Source organism: Cygnus olor, chromosome 14 (assembly GCF_009769625.2).
Source record: "Cygnus olor isolate bCygOlo1 chromosome 14, bCygOlo1.pri.v2, whole genome shotgun sequence".
Classification (NCBI taxonomy): Eukaryota; Metazoa; Chordata; class Aves; order Anseriformes; family Anatidae; genus Cygnus; species Cygnus olor.
In genome coordinates this window covers 1684956-1703333 of record NC_049182.1, presented here as the reverse complement: position 1 = coordinate 1703333, position 18378 = coordinate 1684956, and the positions used below count along the sequence as shown (strand labels likewise).

Below are 18378 nucleotides of genomic sequence, written 5' to 3'. Positions count from 1 at the left end.
GAAAATTCTTCTCGCCAGCAGTAGCAGCTGTTCGGTGCCTGTACACAAAAGGCAGAACACAGGCAGCAGTGGCTGTAGTGCAGTGAAGGAACTGCTCTTGCTCAGTCAGGCATAAAGTCAGTCCAAAGGCAGCTCAGGACAGCTCCAGCAGAGGGTGGGCTTGTTCAAGGGGCACAGCTCCTGCTCTGTGTACACCCTCACCCAACTGATCTCAGGTCTTGCAAGCCCATTCTCATTCTGCTGTCTGCTTCTCCCACAAGCTTATTGCTCACTGCCCTGGGGCTTGGCAACAGGGTCTCCCCCAGCACCCCAAGCTCACTTATCTAACTTCTCCTGCAAGCGCTCCAACGCTATACAGGCTGTTTCAGCTACCCTTCCTGACATCACTCCTGACTCTCACATGATTTAGGAGTCTGTACACACAGTTATTTGAAAAAACAAGCGGAGAGGTAGAATCAACAATTTTATTTCATGGTATGAACATGCTCCAGGGACACAATACTGATATGTACAGTGTATTGAATAAAGTTTAACCATAAAACACAAAAGATAATAAAAATAAACAGTTAGAAAACCAATAAATAGACAGACAAGTTAGACAAGCAGTTTTTCCTATATACAGAACTGGCTAAACAAAACTGTTGAGAAAGGTGAAAGCTGGATGTATGCAGACAGTAAGTTTCTGAAAGGCACTAAGGACCATTTTCTCCTCCCTTGAACCTGAAAGGTTCAGGAACAAAAGAAACATGAAAATTCATTTATATGACAGTAAACACAAAGCCAAGAAAACTCAATGTTAAGGTTGATATTTGAGAACGAGGGGAATCTTCTGGTAGCAAGATGCAAAAAATGAGCACACACGTTTAATGGTAACATGACTGAGAAATTCTATAGAAGACACACTGACCTGGGATGAAAACGGCTCTATTGACTATTTGTGTGGATTAAAAAGCCACAGAAACCCAGCCCATTCCTCTTCAAAACATGTTACGGGCACATCTGACGTTCATGGGTTGTCCTGTGCTACAGAGAGGGCCAGTAGGACAAATCTGCAAGCCAGGCTCTGTTTTGAAAGGAAGTTCCCAGAACTTCAACAACATACACCATACCTATCAGGTAAGCCAAGCCAACAGATCATCATCAAGACAGCTCCACTTTTTTTTTAAAGTCCTTTTGTAAGAACAGATTTGTTCTTAAAACAAGCTTCCGTAATAGGAAATCCCAATCAATTCTCCAATTTACAAAGGTGTGCAATTATTTGAAGTTTCTCTGTCCCGAGGTTCTCAAATATATAGAGTACAGTTGTTTTCAGCAGCAGGATTGTAATGGGAATTCAAACAATGTGTGTAAATGCAGTGTCATGGCTCACAGTAGCATATTTGAACCGCTGATGGTATCCCAAAGAATTTTCAATGATCTTTTTGAAGGTACAATTCAGGAGAAACACCCTTAAAAACAGATCATTCAACAAAACTAAGCACAACAAGACAATAAAAAGGGAAATACAAAAGTTTGCCCTGGTTCTGAGAACAGGCCAAAATTATGCATCTATCTGCTTGGCCCAGGAAGCAAGAACAGAGCCAAGAAACAGACAAAAAAAGCATTTGAGCCATTTTCAGTCCTGCTGATAAGTATGTAACAAGATATCCTAATTTAATTTAAGCACATTCAAAATAAGGTCAGCTCTTCAGAGAAAAATCCAACTAGTTTAGATCAGAAAAAAATCTGAGACTTAACCTTTATTCAAATGCTAGAATGGAAAAAAAATGCCAATGTTTATATCTACATCTTGTATGAATTTAGGTGACAAAAACGGATCTTTTCATCTCCTTCCCTTCCACCCCTCCCGCCCCCCCTCCCCCCCCCAAAAGGAGGGCAGTATGTTCTCCTCCTAGGTCATGATCCTGAAAAAAAACACATTGAAAACAGGGAAAAGCTTAGAACTCATTTAGAATAGAGTTAATGCATCTCCAGAGCAAAGCATGGCCTTGCAAGACCAGTTTAGCTGTTACAGATCCTGCTACGTACAGAGCTGTTACAGATTCACAGGGTACATCCAGTTAAGCATCACGACAACAAGAAGGGGTTATCGACTTCTAGCTACTGCAAATACTTCACAAGAGTGCTGTGATAGTAGCAAACATGGCTTCTGTCAAGAACTCAGGACACCCGAGGAGCTGTCTTGCTCTTCGTGTCATGCTTAGGGACCCATTTTTTCACATTAGTAAGCACAACTTTTTAAACTCTAGGTAACACTACAATTACATGGAAGTTACAGCTAATTAACACCACACTGACATGGAACTGTTGAGATTCCTACAACTGCTATGCTCTGGCATGAGTTATATAGCACACACAATTCAAAGGAGATGTGTCTTTTTCTGTGACACAAGAGTAATGTATTAAAGTGTTATGTGTCTATTAGCAGCATAAATATCAAAGAGCAGCCACCATAAATGGTTAGCAGCAGAGACCTTGTTTTTCCCCTCAAAACACAGCCAGAAACAGGAGGTGATACAGTCCACACAAACAGCATCAGCTGTTTCAGGGGATGTTACCGTACTGGGAAAATTGAGCAATTTGTGCCTACTCTAATAAAGGAGAGTAATTCATCCCCAGTTATGGCCAGGGATGAGAAAAATGGAACCATAGTGCTCACAGTCCTGCTGTACTAAAGCAGTTCCCTTGAATAATCTGTGCTGTCCAGATTACTACAAAGAATTCACATCAATTAAAAACTTCCAGCTCAGAAGCAGAAGCAGCCAAAGCAATGCTGCAACACAGACTTAAGAGGAGGAAAAAAGTTGTCTTGACTCTACAAAGGCCTCACTCTCCACAGTGCCAGCAGATCACACACACAAAACTAAAAGCACTACTCAGAAATACTTGTTTTCTGTTGCACTTAAACAGAGCATGGTCCCTTCCCACAAGTCCCAAACTTGTCTAATTCAAGATTCCCCCAACCCAATTACCTTTCTTTGTACAGCAAGGTTGCAAACGAAGAGGGCTGTGTATTTCATACACAGTATGATCGGGTTAATAGATACAGTGAGGAATATTTAAATAAAAGGGTTTAATGCTCTTAACTCAAAGGTTTGCAGCAACCACATTCAAACAGATCAGTGCAACAGAGGACAACAGTGAAAGCTGCCAGTTATGTGCAAAGCAGGACAATCAGATTTACCAGCATTAAATTTTAGGATTCTATCAACCATTTTGAGCTAATATGTCATCTAGCACTTAAAAACATCTAGAACCCTTATTTTCTATACATTTCAACAAGGATTACCAGCAATAGTTTCCCCGCACAACACATTGTTTAACACAGAATTTCACAACCGTAATATATACCAGTTTAATATTATGTTAATATAACATACAGTATACAGGCAACTACGGAAAAATACATTTATATATATTTTAAATAAAGCTCCATACCAGCAAGGTATGGATTTTATAGCCACTTCGAACTGTGCCATCTTGAATTGCATATTCTGGCCAAACCTTATACACTCACTGATTTTTACGGCAATTCTGAACACGTCACACCTACTGCAGCAGGGAGTCAATGACAGCTCCTGGCTTTGCAGAACGTTTTCTGTTTGGAGAGCAAAAAGGAAAGGAAAAATAACCACAGACATCATTATGCTGTCCAGGAAAGACAAGGACCAGCCACTTTTCAAGTCAAAACTACAGTGATAACTTTTCCACAAAACATCTGTCAGAAAACAAGGATCAGGAACACCCATGCTGAAGTCTGCCCCAGCAGTACATTACTTTCTGGTAATACCAGTATACGCACTGTCAATGTGTCACTTGTTAAACTACACCAGCAGACAGTAAAATAAAACAAGATGACAGAATAGGGGAATGTGACAAAAGGACATCAGAAAAGTCCCCACATAAAAGTCTTTCTGGACAAGATTTTACCACAGTAAGATTTCAGCTTGGTTCTGCCTCACTTGGCACTGGTAAATCTTACATAGTGCAGAATCTTAGCATTTTGTGTTATAACAAAGTCTTCAAACATTTGTCAAGTTTGCAGGCACAAACCTAAGCCTTCCCGTGTAAGTTTCCCATTACATACAGATATTCCAAAATCCTTCACCTTCTACCAGTCTTGGGCCTAGATCTTCCTTTTGAAGTCCTTGGCCTCTCCAGTTTCATGAGAGATTGCCTCAAGCTTTCTTCTGTGTAAGCTAAGTAAACATGGGAAAGGTCCACCTCAAAGGGCTAAAGGAAAAAACAGCACAACATCAGAACCTTTATGTGCTGATCAACCGCTCTATTTAAGACTAGAAAAAATATTTTCAAATAAAAAAAATGAAATTTGATGATTTTCCCATAAACATGCTGTGGTAAGCAAAGACAGCAGAACTTAGACCTACACAATTCAACACATGCTTATGAGGAGTCACTCACATCTTTTTCTTTTTTGTCCAGGACAGGAGTCTGTTTCCTCATATTGTTTCCGGTATATGCAACACATTTCTTAAATAAAAGAAAGGTCTGTAAGTAAAGTTGCTTGTACACAGTAAGAACTACAGCTTCATAAGTTTATTTCTGGGCTCAGAAGCTTGTGCTAACATTAGCTTGTACATTAGTCAGCTAGCTTACCAGCTGCCATTCTCCAATGTCTTCATTCCAGTGAACATAGTTTTCGATCATTTCCTAGAAAAAAGTTATAAAAGTTGTGCAAGCCTGTAACAATGATCTACACTCCAGACACATTTTCCAGAAGATGCATTCTGGAAAGCCTAGACAAGTTGCTGAAGAACAGCCTTGACCACTTCAAGTTGTTTATATCAGGACTGCCATACCATGACCAAAAACCCCAATTTATGCTCTGAAGACTACAGAGGAAAAATATCACTTTTTGTGTACATTAGAGTTCCCGCTGAAATATGGATTTCCCATTATATCAATGCAATTAGGTTAGCAGTAATTGTAATATCGTAATACAGAAAAGCAAAGGTTAAGGAAAATAGCTTTTCTATTTCCTATTAGTATGTGTCAGATTTAAACAATTTTCTGGGCGTTCGTGGGTGATACCAAAACAAGAATGAACCCAAGTGAAAGCTCTAAATTCACTTATTACTTTGTATAAATCTGCAATCCACAAACTCATCTGTGCTACAGCTTAGCAGACAAGTGTCAGTCAGTTGCCCATCATTTCCTTAGAAAGAGAAGGGAAGCCAACTAATTCCATTTGTCAGCGGACCAAATATAGCTGGAGGGCTCAGCGAGCATAGCATGCACCTACTTCAAAAGCTTCGGTTCTTCATCCTTACCTGGTAGTCCTGAGGAATGAAGTTGTCTATGATAAGCATCTGAAGACGAAGTTCCCTGCTCAGCTGCCGAATATTCTCTAGTAAGCCTTCAATCTCTCTCTGATGCTCTTGTTGCAGATCTGCCATCTGCAGACAAACAAGACATTTGAGGGTCAGAGCTAGCGTAAGATAACAGCCTAAAATAGTCTTCTGCCTGTATGAGGTTCCTGCGAAAGGAAAGCAAACTCTGGTTAGAAGTACTAGAATATTTATCTCAAGAATAAACCCTCCAAAACATTCCAGCTCAGAGACGGCTGAAAACCACATTAAGTTCTTGGTCTCAGAAACATGAAACTGGCTTTCTGCCAGTCCAACCTTTGTACTAAGAGCAAACAGTGTGCAAACAAGTTACATCCCTGGCAAGATTGCAAGGAAAGTCCCTGATCCCAGAGACAGTATGCTTCTCATGAAAACAGGGATTCTAGATAGCAGCCAAAGGACACACTGAAGGAGTGTGACTGAGGAAGATAGGATGAGGGTAACACGCAGGAAGGACAGAGAGTGAAGAGCAGAGGAACATTTGGGCTGCTGCAAAGCAGAGACTGGACTGCCAGCTAACTTTTATTCTCTTCCATAACAACCAGTACATCTCCTTGAAGTTCTGAATATCTGAGCCTCACGCATACTCCAGCTCAGCTTAGCTTAAAGAAAAGTTCGAAAAGCTCCACAATGTACTCCTGTGCAGCTCTTTTTAAATTACATGAACCAAGCAGACAGCAGAAATATTTTTAAACCTGTGACACTTTCTCCAGAGTTACAAAGCTGACTATAGCTACAAGCCATAGTGACTCCTGTCACCCATCACAAGCTGAGCACTTCAGACACTGACCTCTGATTTTGCAGCCATAAGCATGGTCCAAACTTTCTTCAGTTTTTTGGTTTTCCCCTGTGCTTCTTCCTGGAGGCTGGTGTACTTCTCCTCAATGTCCAAGCGTTCTTGCTGCATAAGAGATTTAGCAGACATCCACATATTAACATAAAAATATTTGCAACAGTATGAACAAAAAGGGAAACTACTTGGACAAAAGGCATTTGCCAAGGGCACGGCGACCTGGCTTAGCCAGGCTGGCTCACACCCACGGTGATTACACTCCTCCCGGTAAGTGAGCACCACCAAGGTGGTTAGCTTCTGCTACGCTTCCAGAGCGGAACCACATTTCATCCACACAAACAGTGCAAAGGCACAAACATCATGCGTCCTACTATAGTTGCTGTTTCCAAACACTTATGAGTATAACCCACCTCCTTCTCCTCAAGCTCCTTGCGAAGCTGTTCTGCTCTCTTCCTTCGTTCTTCCAACTCCATATTTGATTCTTCCAGAAGCTTCTCTTGTTCTTCTGCTTTTGCCAGCAAGTCCACTCCTCCTACAATCACCTTTTTCTCCAACGCAGACAGTTTCTCCAACAGGGTCTGGTGCTCTTGTCTAGAGAGACGGGTAGAGTGGAAAATCTCCTATCCTAAGGCACTCACAAGGCAGCCAGGTCGAGCTCAGTCCTCCAGCCCAGACAGCATTCATAGGGCTGGAAAAACTTGTCTGGCTGCCAAGGGTTTAAGCGGGGGTGAGGCAGTGCAAGTGAGCGCACTGATTTCCTTAACTCCAGCTCCCATCACTTCCACGCAGGCTAAACCAGCTCAGCAGACAAGTCTCTCCCGCTGCAGGTCCCCTTTCAGGGGGTGCGAGGCACTGGTGATAGCAGGCTACCCCAGCAGCTTTTCACCTCCAGCACGGAGAACCCCTACGCTCAGGGTGGCCACGCTCACAGCGGTGTGCTGCAGGAAACCTGGCTTCTTACATAGCTATTGCCCCCGACAAGCAGCACAGCAGGAGTGCTGCTCTTCACTGGTCTCCAGTGTTTGGGGGATTTAAGTTTCTAGGCCATCTCAACTAGATGAGGTTTTAAGAAAAAAATGGTAGAAGAATAAAATTTGTCTTTTCTACCTGCTCTAATCTGCGAGCACAGAGGAAGCTCCTCTTTCATTCTGATAACAGCAAGAGCTGATGTTCAGTTTGACTAGCACCTCACCATGCATCTCCACATATCAATGACTGACTTGTAGATTAAGGGAAGAAAAACCCACACCACCACAAAAAAAAAATAATACTTAGAGCAGGGCACTCACTGAGCTTTAAGCAAGTCTTTCTCTCTCTTCTCCAGTTCAGCTCTGGCTTTATTTCTTTCTTCTTCTTCCATATCAAGCTTAGTTTCGAGAGCTTTTCTCTCCTCTTCAATCTTTGCTTGCATCTCTACCATCTTATCAGGGGAAACTTTCTTTTTGCCTTTCAAAGAGATAGGGAAAAAAATTATTTCACAGATAAAAATGCTGCCTCTGTATCACAGCATTTTTTTTCCAAGTTCAGATTCAGTAATTGAATTTAACAAGCATTAATTTGATGTCAGAACTCAAGGACTCCAAGCTGGGCACAACTCAGTCTTTCAAGTCCCATTTTAATGCTGCCGAGTTGCCTCCAGTTCCTGCAATGAAGAAGCTCTGTAGAACTAATACAAGAACGTAATGCCCTAAACAGAAAACACATGGAGAACACTTGTGGAGAAGGAATACTGCCTAAGGAGAAGCCCAAGCTGGAAAGTCAGATATTTTAACTAGGTCGATTAGGCCAACCAATAGAAAACAGAAGATTGCCTTGGCCTACAACTCGTTGGGCTACCAAGACTTACATATTCATATTCCAAGTTAGCACATCCTCCCACCCCCTTGCTCGTTGTACGCTCCAAGGGGTTACCTCTTGCAAAGTCAGCAAGTAGGTGTTTTAAGAACACGTTACAATGAAAATACAGAAACTAGGGAAATTCAAAACAACCCTATGAAAACAGGCAGCAGAGGAAAACATTTGGATGACATTCGATCTATGAAACAGTGACTACCCACAGATTTGAAGGTCACAGCAAATCTCAGTGCTTATTAACTGTGTCTTTAGAGTGTTACCTACTATTAAAGCAAACCAGGTACGTTTCCTAAGTGTTAAAAGGGACACAGCCAGAGCAACTCAGTGAACCTAGTGGCCTGATCATACAAAGCTGATCATATAAAGCAGTGAGCCAGATAAATGCTTTTTACATGTTAGTACACAGCCCTGTTTGTTCTCAGTTTTGGAGAAAAAAGTGAACTAGACTGAGCTGTAGGACCCTTTAACAAGCTCTGCAATTGTATTATAAGGAGGTGGAAATCAATTACACCAACCTGCTTGATCTTGCATTAAGAGGAAGTAGAGAGCAAATCGCAGAGAGGCAGCATATGCATAAAAAGGAGGAAAGAAAATATATTATTGCTTGATCATTTTGGACGAAGTTCATCAACATCAGAACAAGCATTAATTTCACATGCATGTCTCCAGAATAGAAAACAATAATCACTAAGAAATAAAACTCCATTAGAGCAAATATTGCATCATGATTTTATGCTAAAGCATAATGTTTCTGTACTTAAAAGGGCTTGGCATATCCAGGATAGTCTTCAGCTCACTCCTGCATTCTTCTGCCCATTCAATGCAATGCAGAATTTGAGTGTAACATGAGCCTGCCGCAAAGATCATGCCCTAAGAAACAGAGTGTAGATTTCTTCTTAAGAGGCTTAGCATTTTTTCCCCTTCCTGAAGCCAGCCAATTCTGTTAAATTACCTGCGAAATCTTAGCATACAGAAGACTTGTTCTAAGTTTTAACCAAGTTTTCAAGCCAATTCTTTGCAAGATACATGACAATTGCACATAGAGTATTAGTAGGTTAATTTGCAGTAACTGATGCTTCCATAGAGGTATAGAGCCAGTTTGGGTTATTCAAGCAAGTGCAGTAAAAGAGGCAGGCTAGGGAAAGGCAATGAAATACACCACATGCAAAAGGGCCACACGTGAGGACAGTTAATATCCCAAACCACACTCATCCTGATCACCAAAAGCCCAGTGCAGCTTCTACAACAGAGCTGCCTCCAGCCTTGCAGGAGGTGGGCTGATCCAGCCAGTGCCACATCAGTGCTTTGCTATTAACTGTCCTCAGCCAAATAAAATATTCAGGTCTTAAGCAAGCTTTGAAAGAGCAGATTTGAAGCGAGCAGATTTCCAAGCCTATCACAATATTACCCGAAGGTCGCCCTTAGGCTGTGAGCTGCCTTCCGCTACCACACTTCCTCTGAGCTGACACTTTCCACTAACACACCTAGTGTAAGTTATTGAGCTATACAGCAAGACCTCCCCGACTCTCCGCACACGGAGAAGAGCAGACTACTTCTATACAGGATAACCACAGTGGGTAAAGTCCCTACAAGTCAAGGCCTGAGACTTGCATTTTATTTTTGGTTAAAGTCATCACTAATTGATTGCAGGATTTTAAAGGGACAGATTATTCTCTCTGATCAGGAGCAGACCACACTTTCCTCACTGCTAAACCAAAATTCAGATCCCTTGTTGTTCCTCTGAACTTCCTCTAAAAACTTAATGTCATGGGGCAGTCTGGAAAAAAAAATCAGCAACCACTGCCCAGGTTTTTTGTTTGTTTGGAAGGGTCTGCCAAAATAAAGCCACTCAAAGCATTATGAAGTTTCCCTTGCAAGTATAAAAATAGCACAGCTTAACTGCTGACTGTTCATTCATTCTCTCCAAGTCCAATTTTGAGAAGGCAGAGTCCAATATAACATAGCACCTACCACAAAAAAGAGTTGCTCAAACTTTCTCCTGACATTTTAGAGTATTTAAAATACAGAAGTTGCAAACACTTATCCTGTTATTTCCCAATTGCCTTTAAAACTTGTTCAAACAGCATACTAAACTGCTTTGTTCTCTCACATCTGGCTAACAACGTGCACATCGAGCCACCATTTCAAGCATGAAAGCAGCAAAGGAAAGGCATGCTTTATCCACGTTAAGTTCAGGTTTATCTTTCCAATAGACAAAGCAGGGAAGAGTGCGGCATTGCAAAAATGGAGTGCACAGATTATGGAAAGGCCAAAGCTTAGAAAGACTTAAGAGCTCCCACTCACTAGTGAAGGACTTATCCAGAGGTTTCTCTATGACAGAGCATGTGGAGTCTGAACTACTGCTGCTGCTACTGCCTGGAAAACAGAAGCGAGTCCCACAGAAAAACCCAGAGAGGAAGAAACATGCAGACGGGAAGTTAGTTCCAAGGAAAAGACACCCAGAAGGGCCAGCAAATTAGTTCAGAAAGGCACAAGTTCCCATTAGGAAGCATTTGCTAGGATCCCTCCCAGACAGCCTGCAAAGCCACCACTTCCCAGCACAAAATGCATGCTCACAAAGACAGTTCCGTTAAACCCACCTTAACCAGCCTACAGCTTAAAAACCACATGCCAAGGCTGCTTCCATTTCAAGCAACAACACAGAAAACCAGATCACAGTGAAGGTGGCTGTGGATATCTGCAGTAGCAGAGGATTCAGTGACCATGAGTCCTTTCCAGTCTTATGCGTGTAGCAATGCACACCGCTCCCTCTAGAAGGCGGAACCAGCTTAAACGGGGACAGTTACTGTGCACACTCCTGCTGAGCAGCACCCTTACTTAGGGAACTTAGCTTCCAAACGAGCTACTCTAGTTAAGTCACAGCCATTTGCCCTCTATTTCTTTCAAGCAGCACTCTGAAGATGGATTCCTCTGGTGGGAGATTTGGGCAGAACTTGTTTCTTGATGAAGACAGTGGTCAACCTTTTTGATTCTAGAAAGTACCAACAGGGGAAAACGAAGGAAGAGTTGCGTTACAACCAACACTAAAGGCTTGACAGATGTCATTTGTGACTCTGCTTGTACAGGTACCAGATCAGGATCCCTGGAAGCCACAACTCCCCACAGTACACCATAACCTGCAGCTCTAGGTTCAGCAGCATCTTCTGGGATTTGGATACTACACGGTAGTTTAATATTGGTGTAGGATAAAGGAAACTTTACCACGGGATTTCCAGAGTGCTCCCGAACAAGGGACATGTAGCTCCTATTCAACTTTTCAGCTAGCACACAGACAACCAAGGGTCAAGTTCTTCCTCTAACATAAAACAGGACACTAGAGTGAAGTCAGTTACTGAACATCCATAAGACGGATGAATCCTTCACCTAAACCACAGCCAAAATATCCCTCTAACCATTTCCATGGCTATAAAAAAATACATCTGCCTACCGCTGATCTTTGGCATCTTCCTCCTCCCACCTCTGTGAGCAGGGGAGGTTCCACAGTACCAGTCACAAGCCATACACAGCCACCTTGCGGCAGCCAGGGAGCCACCGCGTACGAGGACGTTACCGCAAGCACAACTACCCAAGTGGAAGCAGATACCACACAGGAGCGGAGCTGTCCATCCGCAGAGACAGCGCCAAATAGCTTCGTTTCTAGAAGAGGCATGATAATTGCAGCGGCAGTAGGGCAGCCCTACAATTCCACTTCTCCCTGCCTGACTCTTGCTACAGTTTCTGACACCAGCAGCAGGACAGGAGGGAATTGGTGGCACTGACAGGGTTCTCCACCGCCTTACCCCGTCGTTTCTTCCGTTTCTCCCCATCCTCTCCGATCTCCCCATCATCATCTTCATCCTCTTCTTCAGAAGAGCTCGTCTCAGAACCAGATATCTCTTCCCCTAGAAGGGAAAAGGATTGTTTCTGATGCACTGCCCTTCACCTCGTATCAGCTTGTTACTGTGACAGCGGCATTTGTCTGAAGCCAGTGTCTGACAGCGAGCAGACAGTTCGCAATGGCTTTGGCCAATTAAGGAAGATTAATATGGGCTGTGAAGTCAGAGTGAACAACAGCAGGTGTTTTTCACTGGAAACAAAGCATCCATAGACTGCCGAAGGGTTAAGCTACAAAATTTTCCTGGAACTGAAAGTATTAGGAGATCTTTCTATTGAGATAGAAATCCAGTGGTGTTAGCAAACAAAGCCACTTTTCTGTAGCTTAGAATCTAGAAACTTAAGAAGCCACCCTCTGCCCACTAGGGATGAAACAGCTACATCCAGCTCCCAATCCCTAAAGAAAGTGTTCCTGACATGTCCTGCTTCTCCTGAATGGGAGAGGCTCCAAGCAGCAAGCCTTATCGGAGCCACTGCTACCGCTGTTCTGTGCTGTAAGCATCACTCTGGAGAGAGATGTCAAGCCAAGGTCACTGCTCAGGAAGTATTCCTCTGCCAGAGTTTTTGAATATTGATGGATTAATAACTGTCACAAGCTCATAAAGTTCCAGGGCTTAAGGAAGCTTCTTGTTTCCTCTGTGTCCTGTCTGATGGTCACTCTAGCCACACAAATTTAGTTCATTTTTCTACTGAAAAATGTTTTCCCTGCTTGAGGGTGGATGCATTTGCCTTTTGTTACCGCACAGTTTAAATCGTACACCACACCCAGTCATACCTAGACCCCTGCTTGCTCACCAGGAGCACACTTAACTCAGCCCAGAAGCCATCACTTCATGCTAGTGGCAAGTGCCACCTAGTGGGCAAAGCCAGGTCCCCTCACCAGGATGGCCCTGCTGCCCTTACCTGAGGGCACCTCTTCTGGAACTGAACAGGATAATCAAAACCAGAACGCTGACCTGCAAACAGCACCTGAACTTGTGTGACATTTTCAAATAGTGAGGAATTTTTACACTCAAATAGGATAAGCATTTGTCTAGACAAACACCACAAGGCAGGGGAATCTCACCTTCTTCCAGTTTTTTCTTAAGCTCCTCAATTTCTTTTTGAAACTGACGCAGCAAAGCATCCTTGGGGTCTTCGTTAATCCTGGCCTTGTTCTTAATATTCTTGGCTCGGTTTGCATACCTGAGAGTGCTGATAGTCTCATCATAGTTGTAGTCTGCTGGACCAATGTTTGCACACTGTGACACAACGTGGAAGAGCAAGTTACTAGATGCTGAAGCGTAAAGCATCCAGAACAAGTGATTTCACAGGGATCCATCCCCAGCTCCACCAATATCACACTGCCACTCCTTCCCAGGCTTTCCTGCTGCTTCCACACTACAACTGCTTTTGGCTACCTAAGCATGACTTCTATTTGATCTTATGCACATGTGCTTATTTACACTGTGTTTAGATCCTTGTCTGTGCAGAGACTAAGAGAAGAGATAGCAAAAGCATATAAAAGGCTCTCAACTGCAAATAGCTCCGAAAGAAACAGGTAAATGCCAGGCTGCTCTTCTGGCAAAGTCATGATGTTATCTCTGTAGGAACAGATCAATAGCTGGCACCAGTCGGAGCATCTCTCGGCTTACCATCATGGTTTTGGAGTTGCCCCCCAGGGAATCCTGAAGGAGCCGTGTAAGTTTGGAGTTACGGTAGGGCACATGAGTGCTCTTGCCATCCACCAGTGCTGAGATGACATTGCCCAGCGTGGAAAGAGAGAGGTTGATCTTTGTAGCTTCTTTCAGTCGCTGCCCCGTTGCTCCAGTTTTTGCCTGTCTTTCAGAACCCTGGAAAGGAAACAGGAATCAGGAATTGCAACAAAGCCTCTGATATGTCTCCTCCCCCCAAATAGGATCAGCTACCCCTGAAGTATTGCTAGCAGCCATGTCACTGAACACCGCATCCATTATTAGAGAACCTAGGTACGTACCTCAGTCGTGGTTAATGAGACAAGTCAAACAGGTCTTAACCGAAGCTTTCAATGCCAGAAAATTCTGGATTGCTCAGAGTAACCACAGAATGACCAAGGCTGGAAGGGACCTCGGAAGATCTAGTCCAACCCCTCTGCCAAGCAGGATCCAACAGACAATTGCCCAGACTTCTGTTCAAAGCCTTTAACAGTGCATAACCGAGCAGCGATACCCACCAAGTTTTATGGCAGACCTCGCTGATCCTACTTACAGCAAGATCGACCAGGTGCAGCTTGCCCATGCGCACATGCATGTTTCCATCAACCCCCTTCTCACTGCACTCGATGGTGATGGTGAAGATGGCGTGTGAACGGGAACTGTGCTCATTCATGTTTGTGGCACCAACGGAACCTTTTAATTGAGAAAAAGGTTAATGAATCACACTCCTGTAACGTTCTTCCCGCTCTCAAAGGAGCTTTATCCCCACTTCTTTACTCAACCCCGTTTTTCAGAAGATGGAAGAAGGATGCCCTGACTCAGCAAACTGTTCTTAGGCACTGAAGTCACAGGATACCCCCAATCTAGACCAGAAGTGTTGCTACCCTCTGTGACTCTAAGCTGACCACATGATCCCATCCCAAGAGCAGCAGTAGCTCTCATTTGTTTTGTTTTAAAAGCTAGAGATCACTAGCCTAACGCTTTCACTGCTGATCCCTGTAAATAGCTGTATTTTAAGAAATAAGAGCATGACAATCCATGCCAAAAGCAACAGTAAATCAGAATTTTAGCTCATAAAAGGATCTGGGCTTAACTATGAAATCTTCCAGAACGCATATACCGCCTTCTATTCACAGCACAGAACTAGCTGTTGCTCAGCCTTGTCAGAACAGAGGAGGGGAAGAACCAAGACGCACCAGTACCCCTGATAATGCTGACAGCTTTCACTGCATCCTCCCCTTCACCGTTCCTCCAATGGAGGAGGCACGGCCTTCTTCTTTACCTGCCCCTGCACAGAAGGGGGTTGGGAGGGGAGATCCTTTTACGCTCTGCTCAGCTGAAGGAGCTTTCCGGCATTAGGACTAGGAGCAACATCACTTACTGCAGTCTCACAATCAGACCCTCGCACTCTGCCTGACAGCAGAGCTGTAAACCTGCCCACTGCGAGACTACGTACGGTTCTTGTGGCCCAGAGTCATGATCCTGTCCATATCATCTGCATTGTTTACGACATAAGCTGACAGGTCTTTGATATAAACTCCCACATCAGGTCTCTCTTTAACCTAAGAGAGAAACAGTTTAGACAGAGCATCCTTAGAAGATCCCTGACAGCAATTTTCAGTGGCACTGCATTGCTACAGTGATTTCCTCCCCCAGGCTCTATTTTGCACGGAAAACACTCCTACGCTCTGAAAGCGAATGGCTAAGGAATCAAGACTCGTGCAGGACAACGCTCCACTGGTTTTCCCTAATGGCAAATACAGGCTTCAAGTCCCAGTCACTAACTCCTAGCAAAACTACCAAAGGGCCTCTAGGATAGCATCGCATGCACAAAACTGACTCAGCTGAAAGCCAGTTTCTCACTGTACAACTGACCAAACAGAAAAGATTCAGAGAAATCAGCAGAGATACCCAGCTGCTACTGCATTTTAAAGGGAACGGGACATGTGCCAAGGAGCCCAGCCTCCCACTTCCCTTCAAACGCTCTCTGGTCTTTAAAATATTTCTTTCACAGCAGTGAGCAACATTGTCAGATTCAGAACAGCAGGCTCACCTCCAGCCTCTGGGTCTGGTCTTTTCCTAGCAGGTCCCGCACTTCTTCATTGTAAATTTCCAGGTAAGACACACGAACTAAAAACCTGAAGACAAACAGTTGGGTAGCTTTCTTAATAAGACATTTGCTGAAGCCTAGCAATCGCAGACAGCAAAGAAAAAGCACCCATCTACAAATACAATCCTGCTGTCCAGTCAAGAACTCCTAAGGAGGAGTCTTCCAGCTAAATCCAGAGATACAGATTCAGTTGCCATTGTTGAGGCCCAGCTTCTTCTACAGATGGACAAGACAGAAGCAGTAAAGAGAAGCCGTACCTTGTATCCCCCTCTGCTTTGGCAATGTGGCCAAATATATGTGCAAAGGAATTTGGAATGATGCCTCTAAGCTCAGGAACAGCTCTGACCCCTTCCATGGTAAAAGTCTTGCCTGTTCCAGTCTGCCCATATGCAAAAATAGTGCCTGAAGAATAAGAACATGTAATTAGGAAATTGCTAACTGCAGTTTTACCTCATCAATTCTTAGCCTGATAGCTGTAAACGTATCTTATTTTTATGGAGTTGAAACTTTCCACCCTCTCCAGCAGATACTGTGCAAAGCTAGGAGAAAGAGAAACACTGGACAACAATGGGAAACGGGTTTGAGCCACTGCTTTATCCAGCCTGCAAAATATTTAAGAGAAAGTCAGCTTGTTTTAACCATACAGAATGATTAAAGAATGGAATGCTAGTACACTTAGGGCTCACACATAATTAAGACAAGCCCAATTAATAACGCTGTCAATTAGAGGAAGGTTATATACCAAGTGTGAAACCAACTATTGCTAGCACTCTAAGCCACAGCAGGAACCATGTGAGACTCCTACAACACAGGCCACAGAACCAGTCTGGTTCTGAACCTGCGGATGCAGCTTCAGTTTGAACTAGATAATCAGCCCACATAGGAAGCCGTCAGGAAAGTTCACTGTGACCCAGCTCAGACACTCCAGAAATACACTGGTTAATCGGTTTTGCCCCAGCACTGCTGAAAACTCAAATTAGGCTTCCATTTTCATTGGCATTACTGTTTGAAGAAATGGAATTTTAACCAGCTGAAACTGGGTGTGTTAGCACGAGAGTTTATTAGGTATTTGCAAACCTTTAAAAGCTTTACAGTCTGTTGTTGCTTATAGCACACTGTTATGGAAAGCAGTAATTTGTTTCCTTGCTAACATCTCCTTTCCTTAACACAGTGCATTTGCATGCATCACACACACACACACAAATCACGGTCGTATTCCTTCCAGCTGTAGGAATCAGCGGATTATCTGCTGGGCCAGGCAGATGTGTTTAACTAGCCATCTTAGTCTAAATCAGCAAATTTTAGAGGAGAAAATGCAGCACTTATATGCACAAGTCTGGTACGCATACCTAGTTACTGCAGGACCACGGCGGCTGCTTGGTTACTGAAACTGTATAGTGGAGAGTCGCTGAGAATTCTGATAACGAAACAAAGCGTATATCTTTGCAAACAGAAGATGGAGAATGAAAACACACAGCTCACCGACCTCAGCTGGCATTGCTCATCACTGATCTCCCCATTTACAATCTTAGCATGTACAACCACTGCGGGTGCTCAGAACGGCGAGCGCCTTCTGGCCATTTTAAGTGAGAGGTCAGGACACAGACAGCTACAGCCCTCGTGAGGGGAGGCTCCCGGTAAGAGCAGCAGCATCACTAACAGCGCAGGCAGCACAAGACGGGGCGCACTGACGTAAAACAAGGCACTTACCATTGTACCCTTCCAGGACGGAGTCGATAATGGGCCTTGCAGTTAAGTTGTAGACATCCAGCTGTTTGCTCTCTGGTCCAAAAACCGTGTCAAACGTAAACGTCTTGGGAGGCTCGTTGGACGAGTCCGTTTTGTGAACCGTTATAGTCCCCCTCATCTCATCCACGTTGACTGCCATCTTGTACCCCGTCGCCTTCTCCCGCTCGTTAAGAGGCCGGCAGCGGACAACCACCTTGACATTATCACAGCTCTCCGGCCTGTCCAGCTTCTCGGGCTTGTTGATCTGCGTTTATAAGAAAAAAAAGCAGAGACGCGGCCGGGCTGCAGCGTGACATCCGGCGCACCCGCGGGTGTGCGCGCACGGGCCGCCGAGCCAACCCGAGGGAAATCGCACTGCTCCGCAGGGCGGCGAGCGCCGCGCTTGGACCCGGGGCTGGTCCGCAGCCGAGGCAGGGAGAGCAGCGCACGCTCAGGCAGCCGCCTGCCTGGGAATGCGGGAACCGAGTAAACCCCCGGGAATTTCACCGTCGCCAGGACGCCGCTCCGCGCCCCCGCCCGACGGGAGCGGCCCCGCGCTGCGAGGGGGGGGGGGAGCACCGGGAGAGCGAACCCGGGCCCTGCCGGTGGGCTCGGCCCGCAGGGGCTCGCTTCGGCCCGGCGCTGGCCCCGCCCCGCGCTGACACCCGCGGCCTCCCACCGAGGGAACCGGGGCCCCCCCCCCCGTCCCGCTCCGCGGCCCCCCCCCCCCTCACCGGCATGGCGACGGCGGCGGCCGGGCAGGGAGCGGCGCGGGGCCGCAGCGCGGAACAATAACAGCACCGCGCCTGCGCCCGCCCCCCGCCCGCCCGGCCCGCGGCCAATCCCCGCGCGCTGCGGAGGCGGCGCGGCCAATGGCTGCCGGGGAAAGGCGGGGATCGCCCCGCCCCTCTCCTCCGCCCGTGCCGGGCCGCAGCCAATGAGAAGGGCGGGGCGGCG

General features: G+C 45.1%; 1 protein-coding gene across 4 annotated transcripts; it reads right to left on the bottom strand.

Annotated features, from left to right (window-relative positions):
- Positions 1 to 450: 450 nt before the first annotated feature.
- KIF3A (kinesin family member 3A) lies at positions 451 to 18283 on the bottom strand. Of its 4 annotated transcripts, XM_040573449.1 has the most exons (20): positions 18156 to 18283; positions 17404 to 17686; positions 15951 to 16095; positions 15637 to 15721; positions 15040 to 15145; positions 14137 to 14276; positions 13545 to 13742; positions 12977 to 13151; positions 11817 to 11918; positions 10321 to 10392; positions 8532 to 8540; positions 7452 to 7608; positions 6573 to 6753; positions 6160 to 6270; positions 5292 to 5417; positions 4618 to 4671; positions 4423 to 4491; positions 4109 to 4233; positions 3517 to 3598; positions 451 to 1205 (listed from the first exon to the last, which is right to left on the bottom strand). In XM_040573449.1, the coding sequence occupies exons 1-19, from the start codon at positions 18159 to 18161 to the stop codon at positions 3550 to 3552; spliced, it is 2193 nt and encodes a 730-aa protein (XP_040429383.1). In that variant the 5' UTR covers positions 18162 to 18283; the 3' UTR covers positions 451 to 1205; positions 3517 to 3549. The 4 variants fall into 4 exon arrangements, with proteins under 4 accessions (XP_040429383.1, XP_040429382.1, XP_040429384.1 ...); XM_040573448.1 differs by having other exon boundaries at positions 451 to 3598; XM_040573450.1 differs by lacking the exon at positions 10321 to 10392 and having other exon boundaries at positions 451 to 3598.
- Positions 18284 to 18378: the final 95 nt, after the last annotated feature.

Coding starts and splice junctions, on each gene's coding strand:
- KIF3A (XM_040573448.1), bottom strand. Junction 6,271..6,572: donor AGGAGCTTGAGGAGAAGGAG/GTGGGTTATACT, acceptor TCTCTTATGCAG/CAAGAACGCTTGGACATTGA. Junction 4,492..4,617: donor ACATTGGAGAATGGCAGCTG/GTAAGCTAGCTG, acceptor CTTTTATTTAAG/AAATGTGTTGCATATACCGG.